General features: G+C 39.5%; 1 protein-coding gene across 1 annotated transcript in view; it reads right to left on the bottom strand.

The window, feature by feature from the left end:
• The window catches only part of LOC100517188 (collagen alpha-4(VI) chain-like), a 134,047-nt gene that overhangs the window by 63,740 nt on the left and 48,174 nt on the right, over positions 1–22,133 (bottom strand). Inside the window, 6 exon segments of the mRNA XM_021071496.1 lie at positions 7,947–8,012; positions 8,545–8,607; positions 12,021–12,074; positions 15,200–15,244; positions 16,693–16,719; positions 18,534–18,605. Coding sequence (XP_020927155.1) covers positions 7,947–8,012; positions 8,545–8,607; positions 12,021–12,074; positions 15,200–15,244; positions 16,693–16,719; positions 18,534–18,605 — 327 coding nt within the window.

Raw genomic sequence — 22,133 nt, forward strand, 5'->3', positions numbered from 1 at the left:
ATATCAGTATTGTCAAAATGGCCATACTATCCAAAGCAATCTACAGATTCAGTGTAATCCCTATTGAATTACCAATGGCATTTTTCACAGAACTAGAGCAAAAAAAATTTTTAATTTGTATGAAAACACAAAAGACCCTGAAGAGCCAAAGCAATCTTCAGAAAGAAAAACAAAACTGGAAGAATCAAATTCCCTGGCTTCAGACTACATTACAAAACTACAGTCATCAAAACAGTATAGTACTGGAGTTCCTATTGTGGCTTAGTGGCAACGAACCCAAATGGTATCAATGAGAATGTGGGTTCATTCCCTGGCCTCGCTCAGTGTGTTAAGGATCTAGCATTGCCATGAGCTCTGGTCTAGGTCACAACATGGCTCGGATCCCATGTTGCTGTGGCTATGTGATGCAAGCTGGCAGCTGCAGCTCCAATTTGACCCTTAGCCTATAGCCATATGCCACAAGTGTGGCACCCCCCCCCAAAAAAAGAAAACAGTATGGTACTGGTACGAAAACAGACATATAGATCAGTGGAACAGTATAGAAAGTCCAGAAATAAACCCACACACATATAGTCAATTAATCAATGACAAAGGAAGCAAGAATATTCAATGGCGAAAAGAAAATCTCTTCAATATGTGGTTCTGGGAAAACTAGACAGCTACACATAAAAGAATGAAATTAAAATATTCTCTTACACAACACAAAAAATGGATTAAAGGCCTAAATATAAGACCTGATACTATAAAAATCCTAGATGGAAACATAGGCAAAACACTCTTTGAGATAAATTGCAGCAATATATTTTTGACCCACCTCCTAGAGTAATGAAAATAAAAATAAAAATTAACAAGTGGGACCTAATTAAACTTAAAACCTTTTGCACAGCAAAGGAAACCATTAATAAAATGAAAAGACAACCCAAAGAATGGGAAAAAAATCTTTGCAAACAACTGACAAGGGATTAATCTTCAAAATATACAAACATCTCACACAGCTTTATATAAAAAAAAAAAACCAAACACTCCAACTAAAAAATGGTCAGAAGATCTAAACAGACATTTCTCCAAAGATATACTGATGGCCAAAAAGCATATTAAAAAGATGCTCAGGATCTCCTTGTATATCTATTCTAAATTGTGTCTGATAAGCCCAAGCTCCCAATCCCTCCCACTCCCTCCCCCTCCTGCTGAATAGCATTGAGAACTTTGTCTAGATACTCATGCTGCAACAGAACAAAGGGTGGGGGAAAAAATGTAATTGTAATGTATACATGTAAGGATAACCTGACCCCCTTGCTGTACAGTGGGAAAATAAAAAATTATATAAAAAAAAGATGCTCAACTTTACTAATTATTAGAGAAATGAAAAATCAAAACTACAATGACATAACACCTCACCAGTCAGAATGGCCATCATTAAAAAGACTACAAATAATAAAAGCTAGAAAGGGTGTGGAGAAAAGGGAATCCTGCTACACTGTTGGTGGGAATAAAAACTGGTGCAACCACCATGAAAAACAGTATGGAGGTTCCTTAAAAAGCAAATTGTAGAACTACCATATAATCCATAAATCCCACTCTGAGGCATCTAAACAAAGAAAATCATTATTTGAAAAGATACATGCACCCCAAGTGTTCATTACAGCACTATTTACAATAGCCAACATAGGGAAGCAACCTAAATGTCCATTCTTAAAGGAATGGATAAAGAAGAAATGGTACATATATACAATGGAATATTATGCCATAAAAAGCATGAAATAATGCCATTTGCACCAACATGGATGGACCTAGAAATTATCATACTAAGTGAATTAAGTCAAATACAAATATCATGAAATCACTAACAGTGGAATCTAATAAAAATGATAGACTGGAACCTACAGAACAGAAACAGACTCAAAGATTTTGAAACCAAACTTATGTTTACCAAAGGGGAAATGTGGTGGGGAGGTGTAAATTAGAGGATTGGGATTGATGTATATACACTACTATATATGAAATAGATGGGAAATAAGGACCTACTGTATAGGACAGGAAAATTTAATCAACATTGTATAATAACATATATGGGGAAAGGATTTGAAAAGGAATGGATATATGTATATGCATCATTGATTTACTTTGCTGTACACTTGAAATTAATACAACTTGTATTCCAATAAAATAAAATAAAATATCCATGATGTGTGCATCTTTCCCTGAAGATTGTCTGACAGCTCCTCAGGGTTCACCATGCTGGGACAGCAGGCATCCATCTCCAACAAGACATGCTTAATACTTGAAAAATGTACAAACAGAAATGGGATGCAGGAGAGGTCGTCTCTGCGTACACCGGGTGATGGATACAGGATGGTGATGGATACAGGATGGTGATGAGGGGAAGGCTATACAGTCAGAATGGGGAAATCCTCTACTGTTTTCACTTCTTTAAGATCATAAGGGTGAAAGTGAGTGATGTCCAGAGCAAAAATGAGTCAACATTTCAGGTGAAGTGAAAAACCAACTTGGGTCTCAAGTGGGGATATTTTAGTTAATTATTCAGTGACGTTACATGCTAATGCAATTAAGAATACATAAATTGAGGAAAATATGAACAGAAACAAAAAGATTATGTGCAAAGCTACTCTTCCAACTGTGACTAATAACAAAGTAAATCCTGAAATAATTTAAGTATCCCACAATAGAAGGGAAATGTTCATTAAAGTAGAATGTTTATCAAAATAGTGTAACAGCAAATAAAAATTACGTAAACCAGCTATAATGGAAAAACTAAAAATCATTTCAAAAAATTACATTGATCAAAAGTTTATAAAGTAGAAAAAAATTGCTACCATGTTGTTCTTTTCAAGTATGCTAAATTTTGTGAAAAAATAACTTATTCCAAATAAGCAGAAAGACAAAATGATGATTCCTCTTTTTTTTTCATATTGTTCTAGAAATGTTTTTAATGAGGTCATGGGATCTTCTCCTGACTTTTTCAAGGAGAGTAGCTTCGACCTCAGCAAGTTAGGAAAGTCCAATAAACTGATGGTTTTCTTGGTTACTGGAACAACTGCATTTTTTCTCTCTACATTTTACTCCCACATTCCCAAGGATCTGTAGTAAGTGTTACTTTTACAATGGGAATTTTTTTGAATAAAGTAGGTTACATGAGGGAGAAGGTTTTAGGTAAAGAACTCTCAGATTTGGTCTAGATATAATAAAGACCCTTAAAATGTTTGTCATTTAATCATTTTAATCATTTTAATGGTAAATAATTTTTTTGCGGTCAGCACTGTAAAGGAATTATTTGGGCAGATGTGAGAACCACTGGGGAAAAGGCTGTTCAGAAATAAGAAATATACAGAGTATCATTTCCCAGACTGGTTAATCATTGGAAAGAAGGGGGAAAGTATGTCTACAATAAAGTCTGGTGGACACTCTCTTAATCCAGTAACAAAAATTAATGTACCAATAATGAGACAGACTGACAGTGTCCCTCCTGGTGTGAAGGGTCCAGAATTAACTGATCTCCTTTCAAAAAATGTCTAACCTGCATCTAGTCATGAGAAAACAATCAGGCAAATCCTAACTGAGGAATGTTTAGCAAAACTGGTCTGGAATGTCAATGTCATGTAAAACAGACAAATAATTGGGCAACGATCATGGCTAAAAAATACTACAAAGCCAAGACAAGTAATTGCACCATGTAGTCCTTGACCGAGTCCCAGAACAACAGTAAAAACAGCCAGAATGGGCATTTGGGGGCAAGCATGGCAATCTGAATATGACCTATACATTAGAAAATAATTTTTCATAAATACTAAAATTTTGAATGTGATGATTTTGAATGTAGGAGAATGTTCCTGAAGGATATATGTTAAACATTCAGAGGCAAAATATCATGATACTTTTAATTAATCCTCAAATGATTCAGCAAAATATATACATATATTACCTATGTATTTGTATAGATAAAGTAGAGTTCCCATTGTGGCTCTGCAGGTTAAGAACCTGACATAGTCTCTGTGAGGATGCAGGTTTGAACCCTGGCCTCACTCAGTAGGTTAAGGATCTGGTACTGCCACAAGCTGTGATGTGGCTCAGATCCAGTGTTGCTGTAGCTGTGATGTGGGGCTCAGCTGCAGCTCCGATTCAACCCCTAGCCCAGGAACTTCCATATTCCACAAGTGTGGCCATAAAAAGAAAAAAAATAGGATATAAAGCAAATATGTCCCAATGATAACAAATGATGTTCACTGTGCTAGTCTTGAAACTAAAACTTTTTCTGCAGATTTAAAATTTTCCAAAATAAAAAGTTGGGTAAAAAGTAATACATGTTCATCATAGAATATTTCAACAATTCAGAAAACAAGCTTAAGGAAAAGAAATGCCTTGGAGTTCCTGTTTCAGCTCAGTGGTTTAAGAGCCCAACTAGTATCCATGAGGATGCAGGTTCAATCCCTGGCCTCACTGAGCAGGTTAAGGATCTGGCATTGCTACAAGCTTACAGTGAAGGTCAAAGATGCAGATCAGATCTGGCATTTCTGTGGCTGTGGTGTAGGCCAGCAGCTGCAGCTCCAATTCGACCCCTAGCCTGGGAACTTCCATATGCTGCAGGTGCAGCCCTAAAAAAAAAAAAAAAATTTAAAGAAATGCTGAACTGTTGGGTGTTTTTCCTTCCAGGATAAACAGATATATTCTACAATGCGAACCCTTTGTTGAATAGGGGAGTTTGTAATTTGGTTTTTCACTTAATGTTATACCATGAATGTTTTCCTTGTTATGAAATAACCCTCTAAATTATTTTTCATGGCTTTATAATATTCTAAGCCATGTGGATGTGCCATTATTTATATAAACAATCCCTTATCGTTGGACATTTAAGCACCAAAGTGATTAAAAATCACTACATTGACCATCCTTGGGGCTAAATCTTTGTGTTTGTCCATGATAAGCTTCTGGATAAATCTCTAGAACTGGAAAGACCAGGTCAAAGGATATGCCCGTCTTCTACCATGGCATCTGCTTCCACTGTGACTACACAACGCTCCCTCCTGGCTAAGAAAATCTGTTTCATTTGGTTCGACCACACTCTCAGCCCCGAGGGATGAATTATGACAGGTCTAAGACAATCATGGATATCTCATTTCCCTTATCAGAGAACTTCCATATGCCGCAATGCAGTCCTAAAAAAAAAAAAGACAGGAGTTTCCGTGTGGCAGTGGTTAATGAATCCGACTAGGAGCCATGAAGTTGCAGGGTTCAATCCCTGGCCTTCCTCAGTGGGTTAAGGATCTGGCGTTGCCGTGGGCTGTGGTGTAGGTCGTAGAGGCAGCTTGGATCCCCCGTTGCTGTGGCTCTGGTGTGGGCCGGCAGCTGTAGCTCCAATTGAACCCCTGGCCTGGGAACCTCCATATGCCATGGGTGCGGCCCTACAAAAGACAAAAAATTAAAAAGTAAAAAATAATAATAATAAATATCATTAAAAAAAAAAAATCAGCAGTCCTAATGGATGTGTGTTGTCTGATGGCCTCCCCAAAAGGTTGTCTTGATTTTCATTCTGCCCAGAGGCGTGAAGCCGTGACAGATTTCCCATCCTTTTCCACATGCTTGTCTTATGGTCAAGGTTCTCTGCTTGGTTTGAAAAACTATCATCATCAGGGCCCCTTCCCCATGCACATTACACCAAATCTGCTCCTGACGCAACTCAGAATAATACCAAGGAAAGACCGCCCTCTAGTGGGCTCTCTTCTCATAGCACTTAACAGGCTAGAATGTCAGCAGCCCACAGCCTCAGGCTTAGGTACCTGGTGGGAGTGACTCCGATTATCCAAATCTATTCAAAGAACACTGAGTTAGGACCCTTATTTGAGCTCAGCACTGGAGGTGAGCACGGGGATGGAGATGCAGTATGACAGTTTTTGTCTGGGCACACAATTCAGGGACCTGGTGTTTAAGGTTAACCCTTGGCTAAAGTCAGTGATGGAGACCTCTGAAAGGTGCAGGCAGGAGGCTCTCTCCACTGGCTCTGCTGCTGTGACAGACACAGCCCTGAACAGTTTGTCTAGAGGCAGCAAACCATAGTTTATATGAATCAGTACTTTTCTTTCCATTGCAACCACAGACTCCTAGAAACTTTGAAATGGTTTTTCTAATAGTCCGAACTTGTAGATGAGGAAACTGGAGCCAGGATGGGTTAAGGGTTGCTGCCCTGATGTTCTCTTAGCTCAATCCCATAGCTGAGTGAGTGGCTATTCACAGGGCTCTTTGACATCAACCCAAGAAAGAAAACCCTTTCAGTTGGTTCAAAATCACTGCAATTGACAACAGGATGAGAAATTCTTACAAGTCATGACAATTTTCTCACATATCTACGCAAGGAGCTCCCATGGTGGCTCAGCTGATTACAACCCCAACTAGTATCCATGAGGTGGTGGGTTCGATCCCTGGCTCCACTCAGTGGGTTAAGGATCCAGCGTTGCCTTGAGCTGTGATGAAGGTCACAGACACAGCTTGGATCCCGCGTTGCTGTGGCTGTGGCATAGGCCAGCAGCTACAGCTCTGATTCGATCCCTAGTCTGGGAACTTCCACATGCATCTTTTTACAAAATTATATAAGATTGTATTAAGGGCCTTGGGCATATATAAAAGGGTTGCAAACCGGTCACAATCTGGGGAGAAGAACTGATGTCTAAGGTTTGGTCAAAGGATGCAAATTGGAGTTCAAAGCAAACAGAAGTTCTCTACAGTTGCAAGCATTTGGCTATGTAGATCTCAAGCCTGGAAAATGGGAGGGATGAATGGTGTGGGCAGTGGCACTTGGGTTGTTTTAGTCATTTTCAGAGTCGTGCGTTTTAATGTTTGAGGCATAAAAATCTAAAAATAGCTTCCAACAAATTAGTCAAGGCAACAAGTCTTCTTCCTTCTGTAATGACTCTTGTCCTGATGCTTGTAGTATTTGGAACTAGACAAGGATCTTACCTTTAAAAATAACTACTACCTGATACACATAATTAACAGTGGCAGTGATGAAAAGTAAGCCAGCAGTGTGATGACCCTCAGCAACTTTTAAATCAAGACATTATTTTAAAACTGGAAACATCTTAAGCATCGAGTCTGATAGTTTCATTTTCTTCTTTTTGTTTTCCTTTTATGGCTGCACCTGCAGCATATGGAAGCTCCTGGGCTAGGGGTCAGATCAGAGCTGCAGCCACAGCAACACCAGACCCAAGCCGCATCTGCGACCTACACAGCAGCTTGCAGCAATGCCAGATCCTTAACCCATTGAGCAAGGCTAGGGATCAAACTCACATCCTCTCGGACACTATGCTGGGTTCTTAACTGCCAAGCCACAATGGGAGCTCCCTTATAGTTTCACTTTGAAGATGAAGAGACCAAGAACAAAAGAGGTAAAGTAACTTATATTACTCATGTGAAAGATAAGATTTGCTCAAGGAAAAAAAAAAAAAAAAAACTAGGAGACAAGGATGGTAGGTGGATGTGAGTGGGGATTAGCATTCAGCTCTGCTTTCCACGCACAGTGGATTCCCACAGGTTTGCACGCTGGGTTTTGTTTGTTTTTGTTTATTTATTTTTTTTATTTATTTATTTTTGTCTTTTTGTCTTTCTAGGACTGCACCCGCGGCAAACGGATGTTCCCAGGCTAGGGGGTCTAATCAGAGTTGTAGCCACCAGCCTACGCCAGAGCCACAGCAACTCAGGATCCAAGCCGAGCCTGCCACCTACACCACAGCTCACGGCAACACCGGATCCTTAACCCACTGGCAAGGCCAGGGATCAAACCCTAACCTCGTGGTTCCTAGTCAGATTCGTTAAACATTGAGCCACGACGGGAACTCCACTCTGGTTTTCTTTGCTGTCTGAATGCCCAAGTCTCCCATCCCAGACAGCATCTGCTCCCATGGGTACCAGTACCCCCAAGTGAACAGAGTCCATCTTACCTGGTGTCCACGCCTTCCTTTTTCACCCTTAGGGCCTTGGATGAAACCATCAATTCCAGGATCCCCCTGAGAAAATAAAAGGTTGTTTAGCTCAAATGGACGGGAAAGACAAGAAAAGTAAGTACAGGAAGTATAAGTTTTAAAAGAAAGAAAAGAAAGGAACCAAAGGGGTACATTTTCATTGTGTGGGCCTTCTCAGGAATCCCAGAAACCCAATGCAATTAAAATTCCAATTTTTTTTTTTTGGCTTTTTAGGGCTTCACCCATGGCATATTGGAGCTACAGCTGCTGGCCTATACCACAGCCAGAGCAACGATGGATCCTTAACCCACTGAGCGAGGCCAGGGATCGAACCCGCACCCCCATGGATACTAGTTGGATTCGATCTGCAGAGGCACGACGGGAACTCGCTCCAAACTCTTTAAGAGCCCAAATGTTCTATAAGATGGCTTTCCTCTCAAATCTCTTATTTGTTGCAATACTAAGACAGGCTGAGCAGATGTCTCATTAATGAACAATTCAATGTTCTCTGCCTCTACCCAAGCACAGTTCACAGTCCCTGGATTAAAGCAGCAGACATTCTTCAATCACCACTCACAGGATCGCCCCTTAGCCCAGGCTCTCCACGCTCACCACGTTGTCCGGGTGGCCCCGTCAAACCCTAAAATCACATTAAAAAAAAAAATCACTTTCTAAAATCATGTATTGCCTAAAGGGAGAGGGGACGTGAGACTCCAATTAAAAGAGCAATTTAGTACTTCATCTTTAAAGCATTAGCTGCCAAGAAGGTGAGGTTGAGACATAGAAAATAACCTACCTTTATTGGAAATATGTGGTATGTTTGGCCTAGGTGTGCATTACCTCATTTAACCCTCACAAACTCAAGAATCAACCCATTTGGGCATGAGAAAATCAGATCCCCATCTCCCAATCACCAATTCCCTGGATCTTTCCACAACTTCCTGGTGTTCCAACACAAAAACATACGTAAGAAAAAGAAGGTTTTGCCCATCACAGATATATACACAGCATTAGCAGATCAAGATGTCATGAAAAAGAGGAGAAAAAAGAGAAAAATGCATCCAGAGCTCCTGACTGCTATAGACAGGGAAACAGAGAAGTGGAGCAACTTTCCATAAGACTACGACATGATGAGCAAATGTTGCTTCCCTTAAAACCTGCTGTTAATAGTACCATCTCTGTGTCATAGTTCCCACAGAGCCAGAGAGTCACAGGAACCTTCCTCAGATGATGTTATGTACCTGGTTCTGGAGGGTACGAACCACATTCTGAGAATACTGAGAGGGGACCCCCCTGAGATCTGGCTTTTAGACACATGGGGAATAGGGTGTTCTCTGGCCTCCACAAGAAGCCACCTCATATTGTTACTGGAGACCTCTCCTTACCTCTTCCCTGGCCTGATATAATAGTAAGAGGGGGTTTTTTAATTCCACATTCCAATCCTGCTGCTTAATGTACTAATAAGGCTAATTTCTTTGAAATCAAGACAACTTTCTCATTTGCGAAACAGATATGTCTTATAGGGCTGTTATCAAGATTCAGTGGAATAATAAATTAAAATCATGGACTTGGAAAATAGACTTGTGGTTGTCAAGGGGGTGGGGAGTGGGATGGACTGGGAGCCTGGAGTTAACAGATGCAAATTATTGCCTTTGGAATGGATTAGCAATGAGATCCTGCTGTGTAGCACTGGGAACTATGTCTAGTCACTTATGATGGGGCATGATGTAAGAAAAAAGAATGTATACATGTATGTATAACTGGGTCACCATGCTGTACAGTAGAAAAAAAAATGTCTTGGAAAATAACAATTGATTACAATTAAAAAATAAAAATAAAATTTAAAAAATGATGACTACAAAGCCTGGCATATGGTTCCTATTATGTTTTGTCCAGCATAGAGTCCCTCTTTTTTCTGACCCAGACACTAATCTTCCAAACCTGTAGCTTTGGACATGCGTCTTCCTTGCCCAGAAACTTTCAATATACCTGATTGCTCAGTAGAGAAAAACAAAACCCTTAAATGTAGCATTAAGTCAACTCAACGCACCCTTCCAGACTTCCCTCCCACTCTTTATATTTTTTTTTCCTCACCCTCCATTCCTACTGAAATGGAATCCTTGTTTGTCCAGACCTGCCCTGAGTTCTTCTAATTCTAAGCTTTTCCTTTTTTGTTAACCTGGGATACCCTGTGTGTGTCTCTCACAGAGGTCTTGTGTAGAGAATGCCTTGATTTCTTGCATTCCCAGAAATGCCCAGGTCCTCTCCACCCTAAATATACTCTCAAGTGCCCAGGAGGGAAGGCTGGTTTCTCCCCGCTTCCTCTTCCCTCATGATCTGGCTATTACTCATCTCATCTTCACTTCCTCAATGAAGCCTTCCTGATGGCACAGGCTCGATCAGACCCCTCTGTTATTTACCTCCCCCTTCATGTACTTATGTCAGCAGTAGTCTTACATCTACTTCCATGATTAGTTCACTCATGTCTGTCTCTCCCCATAGAGGCCAGTTCTCAGATACAGAACTTGTACCTGTCTTGTTCCTCATTTTACACTCACACCTGGATTACAACAGATGCTCAATAAATTCTGATGACTGATTGGATGGAGAAAGGCCATTCTGTTTCAGATTCCTCTCCAAGCTCCCACTGACTCTTTATTTGCACCATTCTTACAGATTTTATTTTATCCTATCTTACATTAGGGTCCTTCCTGTACAAATATTATCTCCTGCCCCAGTTAACCAGCTCTTTATTGGTCATAACTATGACTTATGTATCTTTGAACCCTTCTTTGTGTCTACGAAAACGTCCTACAGGTAGGAAGCACTTAACAAGTGTTTATTGAGTTTAGCAAAATTCAGTGGAAACTGAAGGCTCTCCAGTCTTGAATGAGTGTAGTCTCCTCTACCTTCTCCAAAATCTGATCCAAAAACTGCAGGCTGAAAACTGAACCTTGATCAAGAGGCATGTCTTATGACACTCTGATTCACTTATCAGGAAATCAATGCACATCTAGGGATAAAAGCATTACTCTAATTCCATGAGAGGTACAAAAACATAAATAAAATTTTACCCCCAGTGAAATGTAACCCAGTGAATCAACAGAAGCTGATTACAATCCTGGGTTGAGACAGATCCTTCAGGGTGGATTCCATAATTGATTAATAATGTCTGCCATGGGCACAGCAAGGGAGAGGTACACTACATATGCCAGGTTTCTGCCTCCCTTTACACAAAAAGATAATGTCAAGCCAATAGTGTGAACAGTGTACACTGGAAGGATGCAGAGAAAGAGGAGATCACTACATCATGAGGAGGAAAGAGAGGAGATGGAAATTGAAGAAAAAGTGATACACAAATAAAGACTGAAGATCGAAGCAGGGAGGGGATAAAGGAAGATGGATTTGGAGTTTAAGATTAGCAGATGCCAACTATTATATATAGAATGGATAAACAAGGTTCTACAGAAATACACACAATGCAGAGAACTACATTCAATATTCTGTGATAAACAATAATGGAAAAGAATATGAAAAAGAATGAATATATGTACTTTGCTGTACAGCATAAATTAACACAACACTGTACATCAATTATACTTCAATAAAATAAATTTAACATAAAAGATAAAGGTAGGGAAAAGGTTTCCAGGATGGGGTACCCAACACAGACCAAGACACAGCAAAAGGACTCTTCAGGGGAGAGTGAGAAGCACAATTTGGCTGGGAAGGACACTTCTTGACTGAGATTAGTGAAGCATGTGGTTGAGAGGCCTTGGATGTCAGACTAGATCACTGGTGTCAGGAGCCATGAAAAGCTTGAGATTGGAAGTGAGGCACATGATAAAGTATAAAAGTAATTTGGTTTATATTACTCATTTCACTATCAGCAGAGTCAAGCCTTAAATAAAGTTTCCAAATATTCATCTTGTATTTATCACCCTTTAACTCCCACTAGTACTAAAGCCACTAGCGGATTCTTTCCCAGAGCCAAGGTCAGTTTGTGAGGCAGGAGTATGAGAAACTGGAGAGAAGAACATCCTTGCACTTTACCCTGTTTCCTCGATCTCCTTTTTCTCCAGATGACCCTGGGACTCCACGATCACCCTAGAAAAAGAAATACGAAGAGAATCTTTGTTACATTAGTCACGCGGAAACTCTTCTCAGATAGTTTCACGTTTTTGCCAAGAGCAGAAAGTTCTAAATCTGCCTGCATGATAAGACTAGATGCCCTGAACAGTCTTCCCTTTGAAAAACAACTGAAAATCCAGACAACAAATTAAATGACATCTTACATACATAAGTGAGCTGCTAAAGAAAAAGGGACATCCTTGGAGTTCAGAATAAAGAGAAAGCAGGAAGTAATAACCTTTGGCTGATCCTCTGTGTATGGTGTGAAAAACCACAGGTGGTCACTTATTTTAACATGGTCCCGGGAGTTACTGCCACCACAGACGTGGCAGAAACAAGCAACCTCTACTCAAGCCTCGATGACTTCTCACAGATAAAAATTCCATCAAAAATGAGTTTCCACAGACATAGAAACAAACTTACGGTTCCCAAAGGGGAAAGGCAGTGGCAGAGGGATAAATTAGGAGTTTGGGATTAGCAGATACAAAAAAACTATGTGTAAAATAGATAAACAACAAAGTCCCACTGTACAGCGCAGGGAATGATATTCAATATCCTGTGATAAACCATAATGGAAAAGAGTATGAAAAAGAACGTATGTATCTATGTATAACTGAATCACTTTGCTATATTACTTTTGCTGAAACTAATACAACACTATAAACCACCTATACATCAATTTAAAAAAAAATACAAAAAAAAAAAAAAAAAGTAGTTCCTGTTGTGGCTCAGCGGTAATGAACCCAACTATTATCCATGAGGATAAGGGTTCAATCCCTGGCCTCACTCGGTGGGTTAAGTATTCGGCATTGCTGTGAGCTGTGGTGTAGGTCACAGACGTGGCTCAGAGCCTGCATTGCTGTGGCTGTGGTGCAGGCTGGCAGCTGCAGCACCAATTAGACGCCTAGCTCGGGAACTTCCGTATGCCTCAGATTCAGCCCTTTTAAAAAAAAATCTAAATAAATAAACCTGAAATCTTAAAAAAAAAAGTTTCAATCAAAAGTCACAACACACATAAGGGAGAAGACAGCAGAACCAACAGACAACAAATTACAAATTTGTAATAACTATAGATATTGAAATTATCATGAGAATGTTTAATTCATTTAAATAACCAAAAAGAATGAGTAAAAAATCAAGCAACTATATATTTTGTGAAAGGACCAAGCAGATTTGAGAGTCAAACAGAATTTCTTAAAGTGAATATTAGAATAACCAAAATTAAAAATCCAATTGGCAAGTTAAATAGCATATTAAATACAAGTGATGTAAAGACTGGTGGACTAGAAAATGAAGGAAGTATTCAGAATGCAGAATGCAGAAAGATAAAGAAATATAAAATATGAAATAGAGGCTAAGGTACATTGAGGATAAAATGAGAAGGTTCATAAATTTGTAATTACACTTCCATAAGAAAATAATAGAGAAAATGGGGAATTTTTTAATTTCAAAATGATAATAAGTTAAGGGTTTCCAAAACTCAAGAGATGATACAGATGCTCAGATTCAAAAGCCTAATAAGTCCCAAACAGGCTAAATGAAAATAAATCCACACCTGTACACACCGTATTGAAACTGCAGGTAACAAGAAACAAATGGAAATTTGTAAAACAGCCTAATTTTTGTAAAGATTGCTGACAAAGGAAAAACAGTTATTTGATGAGCAACGTGTGTGTGTGTGTGTGTGTCTTTTTAGGACCACACCCACAGCATATGGAGGTTTCCAGGCTAGGGGTCAAATTGGAGCTACAGCTACCGGCCTAAGCCACAGTTCACGGCATCACCGGATCCCTGACCCACCAAGCAAGGCCAGGGATCAAACCTGCATCCTCATGAATACTAGTCAGATTCGCTTCTGCTGAGCCATGATGGGAATTCCGACGAGCAACGTCTTAACAGCAAAAATGAAAGAAGGCAGTGGAAGCCAGGAGACTATGAAATTACATTTCCAAAGCATTGAGAGAAAATAATTATCTACCCAAGAACAATCTTTCAAGAAGAAGGGTGAATTCATAAGATTTTCAGAGAAAAAAACAACCAAGGAAGTTTACAACCTTCATTAAAGAAAAACTCTCTAAAAGTTGTACCTTAGGCAAAAGAAACATTAATATTTTCATGTCCTTTTGAAGGCATCAGTGGTAGTAATAAATACTTGGGTAAAGCCAGATAAGCACTGACTACATAAAACAATAATTAGAACAATATCTAGTTGGTAGAATTTAGCAAAATAAAAAGATGGAAAGAAGATATTGGACAATAATATGTGCTATGGGAGCTAAGTTTCTTGGTCCTTATATTTTGAGGATAGGAGAACATAGGAATGTTCCTTTAAAAACTAAATAGAGAGTTACCATGTGATACTACAATCCCACTCCTGGGCATATATCCAGACAAAACTCTAAATCAAAAAGATATACACACCCTAATGTTCATATAGCACTATTCATAATAGCCAAGACATGGAAGTAACCTAAATGTCCATCAAAGATGTGGTATATATGTCTAGTGGAATATTACTCAGCCACAAAAAAGAATTAAATAATGCCATTTGCAGCAACATGAATGAACCTAGAGATTATCATACTAAGACAAAGACAAATATCATATGATATTGTTTATATGTGGAATCTAAAAAAAAAGATACAAATGAACTTATTTACAAAACAGAAAGAGACTCACAGACATTGAAAACAAACTTATAGTTACCAAAGGGGAAAGGAAGTGCGGGAGGGATAAATTAGGAATTTGAGATTAACATACACACACTACTATATATAAAAGAGATAACCAACACAGACCTACAGAATAGCACAGGGAACGATACTCAGCATATTATAATAATCTAAAGGAAAAGAATCTGAAAAAGAATATATATAAAACTGAATCATGTTGCTACACACCAAAAACTAACAAAACTTTATAAATCAATTATATTTCAACTAGAAAAAAGAGCAAATACATAAATTAACTTTAAACATTGTTGAACATGCATGTTTTTTTTTTAATTTCTAGACTAATCATGACAAGTATAAACTATTAACGCCCCCAAACTAGTGAGGGCAGGGAGGGGCTGGAGACATGTAATGAAAAATTTTCTGTACCGGTTCTCCATCCAAGCCATCAGGACCTTCCTCACCAGGGCTGCCCTGTGGAGCAAAGGAAGTTGAGAACTTTAGGGACAAGAGGACCAGATTACATGGCTATTGCTTTGATGTCAGTTTCCTTGCTAATATTGTCCTCAGTTGGCAGAAGAGTCCACACCTCCCAAAACAACATTTATACACTGCATTTAAGTGTTAAAAAGCAATGGTTATTTTCTTCCTGAAATGGATTAGTGTTACACACTGTTTTTCCTGACAGTTTCAGGTGCTAAAGAAAAAGATCAGAAAAAAAGGAACTCGGATTTTGAATGGATAGAAAGACCTCCTTTTAAATGTTCATGCTGTGACAGGTACTGTAACTCCCTCACAAGACTGAATGAAACATTTCTCACGGTCGTCTACATAGTAACAACGGTCTTTTTGCCATTGATTTTTTTTTTTAATTTAAAAAGACTGGCAAATATGCCAGAATTAATCTGCATAATGGAAACTTGGAAGACTGCAGATTAAGTTAGAACTAAGTAAGTGTGGATGCGTGTGTGTGCATTTTGAAAGAGTTAAAATGAAAAAAAAAAAAAACTTCCTTAGAAAAGAACTGAAAAAACAGGGCTAACTAGTGATGACAACAAAAACTAGCAGCTGCATCGTGACAGCCCATCAAGAACTCCATCACTTTCAAATTATGAGGCCTTCACTTTGCCAACTCTCTCAAAATGACGGTTCAAATATTTATTATAAAGGATCTCTTGAAGAAAAAAATTTGGAGTTTTGCAATCAGAAAAAGATGCATTTTACATGTGTGGGATGGTGGATTTACTCCTACTGGTCACAAATCAGGTTTTAGGCATATTTTTTTAGCCAAAGTACAGCTGAGTCAGTAAATGAAAATATGTACACAAAATTCTTGGACTAAAATTACACCGTATATTTGTCACAGGCCATAGCAGGTGCATGATGGTACCAAGAGGCCTCAGTAAAGGAGCTCTATCAGCTCTTGTACGACCTGTTCATCACTTTGCAACCATTCTCAAAGATGATGTGGGGAACAGACGAGATACCTAATAAATGTTTTTTGAAGGAATGAATGAGCAAATGGATACTTTGCTCCTGAATCTGAATGTAAAGCCCTTCCCTATTACACAAGCGCCGTCCTAGCATCCCTCTCCCATGCGACACCCAGCTTGACCAGACCCTTCGGACCACACCTTGAATTCAGGACCAACTCTTCCAGATAAACATATGGCTCACTTACTGTACAGTTAGCAAGGCTTGAAAATTATCATAAAGATCCCTGCCTTAAACCTGAAATACACACCTTACAAACAGCCATTCATTAGCATGGCAGTTTTGCTGTTAATACTATCTGACGTACCCCCTTTTCTAAAAGTGTTAGGCCCCACCTCACTCCAGCCAAAGAGAAACAAGTGAACTTGGTATTATGTTTCCCAAAGAAACTATTCTCCAGTTTTAGAAGAGTAAGGAATGTCACTCACCTTTTCTCCTGAAAATCCTCTTGCTCCCTAAAATTAAGAAGAAAGAAAAACAACTGAGCTTGAATGAGACTTTAAAATCATAATTTTATTGAGGAAATCATGTGTTCCCTAATTTTAAGAAAACGCAATTTTTAGATCAAAATGAAGATTTCTTCTCCAGGAACCATAAGGAGCATCGCGGTATTCTGAGTACCACTCCCCTGAACCTGTGACATGGAGAAAACTGCGCCTTCCAACTCCTTACCCTTTAGGAGTGAGCCAAAAACAGTAGTGACCTGCCACTTATTTTTTTTATTAAAGCATATTTGATTTACAGTGTTGTATCAATTTCTGATGTACAGCAAAGTGACCCATATATATATATACCCCTCTCTCTCACAGTATCTTCCATCATGTTCTATCCCAAGAGACTGGATATTGTTCCCTGTGCTGGACAGTAGGACCTCACTGCCCATCCACTCTAAATGTATTCGTTTGTATAAACTAACCCAAAACTCCCAGTCCCTCCCACTCCCTCTCCCCTCCCACAGCTTGCCATTTACTACAACAACCACATTTCGTCAAACAAAAATGAAACGCTATGCTGACTAACGAGCATGAGAAGGCTTCCAGGAACAGGAGGACAAATTAATTGGAAGAGAAACTGGTCAGAATATGCAGAAGACAGTCCCTGTGTTCAGAAAAACTCTATAGGGCTCTGAGGCTGTAGAAAAAACTTTCTGGCCATATTAAAAGAGATTCTCTAATCCTAGAAGGTAAAGATGCATTTAAGGCAACCATTGCAAAGTGGTGCCCTACCCATTACCCTTTAAATTTCATTGCTTTCAATATTTCATAATAACCTATAAGGTAAAATAATCTTAAAAAAATATGTATATATGTGTATATTATGTATTCTTTTTTCAGATTATTTTCATTGTATATTTATTTATATAGAGATTATATTTATGTATGCAGTTTATACATATATATGTAACTGAATCACTTGCTGTATACCTGAAACTAACATTGTAAATCAACTGCACTTCAATTAAAAAATTTTTTTCAGAGTTCCCATTGTGGCGCAGCAGAAATGAATCAGACTAGAAACCATGAGATTGCAGGTTCAATCCCTGGCCTCGCTCAGTGGGTCAAGGATCTGGCATTGCTGTGAACTGTGGTATAGGTCGCAGATGTGGCTCGGATCTGGCATGGCTGTGGCTGTGGCCTAGGTCGGCAGCTGTAGCTCCGATTGGACCCCTAGCCTGGGAACCTCCATATGCCTCGAGTGCAGCCCTAAAAAGCCAAAAAAAAAAAAACTAAAAATTTTTTTCATTGTTCTCAAGCCCAATTTCCAAGTGCCAATTCTGTGACTCTTCTTCTGGAGAATTTTTTCTGGTACCAGAGGCTGTTCACAGCACAGGACATGCCAGAAGTGTTGAAGAATTATGCCCTCTGAGAACAGCCCTCAACTAATCCTGAGAGAATTTGGTATGTGAATATCCCACTTCCCTCACGCCTCCCTTGGAATAACATTGAGGTGCACATCTGACACTGGCTCCCAATATTCCCAAGCAGGCCTAAGCTCTGTCCACCCCCATCAGTAATCAGAGAATAATGCACCCTTTTTAAGCCACCTTCCCTCCCGTTTGACCTTTCTACTCCTCAACCAGTGTTCACTGTGGTCCCCTCCCAATAAACTACTTGCACTTGATTCCTTTTCTCAAGCTCTACTTCTGGCTCTACTTCAGTCTGAGAAAGAGCTAAATCATCATAGCTATGCTGAAGAATTAGGATTTTCCTCAAACTCAAGGGATTAAAACAAATAGCACAATGGTTCCACAGCTCCAGGTCATGCTCACCTTGGGCCCTCTCATACCCCGGCATCCTTCATCACCTCGGAGTCCAGGAAGACCTCGGGGGCCTCTTTCTCCCTGTGGAATAGATACATGTGGAGGCAGTGAAGTAGGTCTCTCAATCACCACCCCACCAACTCCAACCAGCAATAATAACTGTCAGAAGGACTAAAATAGGCAGGGTCCTTATGACCCTGCCACATCCTCAAAGACCTGACTAGATCACCTGCAAGGCAATCAGAATGTTCACCATCCCTCTAACCTGACTCTGGGACTCACCCCCACCCTCCCCCCCTTATAAGGAAACAGCTCATTGCCCCCACCCCCAGGGAGCAAGAGAGCAAAGTAACCTGTTGCTTGTTTTTGCTACCCCTCTGCTGCAGCAGGGACCCCAAATAAAGTCTTGCCTGAATTTCTTTCTGGGCTCCTATTAATTTCTGTTGGTTAAGGAAGGCCAAGAACCCAGGTCAGTAACAAGAGGGCTCTCTCTATTACTTTGAACTTTGAATGGCATGGTATTGCCACCCAGTCAGAGTTAATTTGAGATATCTATGGGATGTTTATGGAGGTAACCAACCAGATCAGTTAAAAAGGGGGTGGGGGGAAGGAGGTAAGGAAATCTAACAGAGATTATTTATTACATATGATGGTGAGACCTCACAATTTCAAATAAATTAGACTTTTAACAATTGCTTTCACAAACCATAGATTTGTGATTACGTATAAAAATACCCTCACTACAAAAATGAAGCAATGGGTTTTTGAAGCTGAAAGCAAAATTTGCAATGACATGGGAGTTCCCTGGTAGCTCAGGGGGTTAAGGATCTGGCGTCATAGCTGTTGTGGTCTAAATTCAATCCTTGGCCTGGGAATTTCCACATGCCGTGGGTGCAGCCAAAAAAAATTTTTTTTTTGCAATGACAGACTTTGTAAACAGACATAAAAGTGGTTTATCCTTAACAACTCAAGAAGTGAACAAAATGTACCCTTGGGCACTTCATGTGATGTTTCCAAAAAGTTGTTGCAGTAATGCTGAAGAAACTGATATAGAAATTACATGGGAAGAATTGTTAATAAAATGGTTTGATAATACACGAGAAAAAAAGAATTTCTATATAGCTTTTGTATGTAATGAAAGACTTTAAAGTGTTTACATATAACTAAGTTAAATGCTATAAGTAGACATTTGTCTCACTCACCTACATCTCTAAAAGTTTGTATTTTCCAAATCGGGTAAAATGTTTTTAGGATATTCTTACAAAAACACTGGAGTTGTCATTTTTTTTTCATTTTATTGAAATATAGGTGATTTACAATGTTGTGTTAGTTTCTGTTGTACAGCAAAGTGATTCAGTTATACATTTATATGTATTCTTTTTCATATTCTTTTCCATATGGTTTATTCACAGAATATTGAATATAGTTCACTGTGCTATACAGCAGGACCTTGTTGTTATCCATTCTATATATAATAGTTTGCATCTCCTAATCCCAGTCTCCCAATCCATCCCTTCCCCACCCACCCCTTGACAACCACAAATCTGTTCTCTATGTCTGTAAGTCTATTTCTGGTTCGAAGAAGAGTTCATTTGTATCATATTTTAGATTCCACATCAAAGTGATATAATATGATACTTGTCTTTGTCTGACTTACTTCACTTAGTATGATCCTCTCTGGGGCCATACACATTGCTGTAAATGGCATATTTCATTCTTTTTATGCTGAATACTATTCCATTGTATATCTAAGGAGTTATCTTTATTTTGGGCACATATGTTAAATTGTTTGGAGAAGAAAATTTGGACTCATTCAGAATTAAGTTCCGTCACATTTAAAATCTGATGTCCTGGAGTTCCCATCATGGCTCAGCAGTAACGAACCCAACTAGCATCCATGAGGACACTGAGTTCAATCCCTTGCCTCATTCAATGGGTTAAGGACCTGGCATTGTGCTGAGCTGTGGTGTAGGTCACAGACTTGGCTCTGATCCCACGTTGCTGTGGCTGTGGTGTAGGCCAGCAGCTGCAGCTCTTATTTGACCCCTAGCCTGGGAACTTCCATATGCTATAGTTATGGTCCTAAAAGGGCAAAAAAAAAAAAAAAAAAAAAAAAAAAGCATGATGTCCTGTTTGTTCATAGCAGTTGCTTAAAGCTGTCAATTATATTCATGACTTAATAGAAGAAATGACATCACCAAAAGCTTTTCAAATGTTGGGCCAGTGCAAATTATTATATGAGAAATGGGAAAAATAATAATAAGAAAAGTATCTCATTTCGCAAATGAAATAAAGAAATGTATACACGATGTTTAGTCATGCATCTGAAACAGAGGAAGCTCACAAAAAAATGTTAGCTATTTTCTTCCTATGGAAGTTACATAACTATTTTGTGACCTTAGATAACCTAATTTGATATGATAACTAAGGCTTTGATACGTAACCAACATGTATTTAAACCACCATCTCATTATAGATAAATTTTGAAAATATCCAAGTGGCTGGCAAATTGTATTTTCCAAAGGTGGCCTCAAGGAAATCTCTGCATTTTTCTGTCCTGTGACCTTGCACTGCTGCATCAAGAGGAGGAGTCTAATCTCCCACCCCCTCTGGAATCTGGTCTGGATTTAGTGACTTCCTTGTACCCAAAAGAATGTGGCCAGCAAGCTACCACCTGATTTCTTTTTTTAAAAACCACCTGACTTCTGAGGCTGCTCAGAAGCTGGATGCCCCAAGCCTGGGTTCCTGGAATGGACCCTCTCTGTGAAACCCAGCAGCCTTGCAGCTCCACCTGAGCCTGCCCTTCCTTACCTCAGGCCCTCCAGGCATGGAGAAAAAGCAGTCCTCCAGCCCCAGGCTGCCCTGGGGGGAAGGGCAGCCTATCCCCTAGACACCCAGCGAACAGCAGGTCCACTGTCCGCTTTCCAGTTTCCCCACCAGAGTCCCTGAGGGTGACTATTATTTACACCACAACAGTGTTGTTGGGGGTAGAAGAAATCGATTACTTGAACACTGAGTTCCCTTTTATGATAGGGAAGAACAAATCTGACTCCATATGCGATCCATTTCTTTTACTATAACCTCTGTATTCTATTGCTTTTGCTACAAGTTAATCACAAAAGGGATATTTCCCATAGCTTAAAGTATACACAATAGCCCATCTCCAGGAACCCTGCCTCCCACACCTGAGTGTTAAATTAAAATAACATTTATTTAGCTCACAGGAAACATCCTGATGAGGCTCACCCTGAATGGCTGCAGGAAAGAAGAAATTAACAGATCCTCTCCCGAGTCTGGCCAGAATCAGGAACTATTAGAAATAACTTATCATCTTTTTTGCTTTACCTCCTCACCTCTCCCTATTTGTTCTAGAAAAGGAACTAGCATCCAAACCCTGGACACATGGTTCTTTGGGACATGAGTCTATCTTCTCCGTCTGGTTTTCCAAATAAAGTCCATACTCCTTATCCCAACACGCCTTCTCTTGAGTTATTGGCCTGCTGTGCAGTAAGCAGTACAGCTTGGACTCAATCAATAACACTTGTATACTTTGAACTTGAATGTGCAAATCCTGGGCACATTCTGAAACCCATGCACCTGCAAGCACCA

Source organism: Sus scrofa, chromosome 13 (assembly GCF_000003025.6).
Source record: "Sus scrofa isolate TJ Tabasco breed Duroc chromosome 13, Sscrofa11.1, whole genome shotgun sequence".
Lineage (NCBI taxonomy): Eukaryota > Metazoa > Chordata > Mammalia > Artiodactyla > Suidae > Sus > Sus scrofa.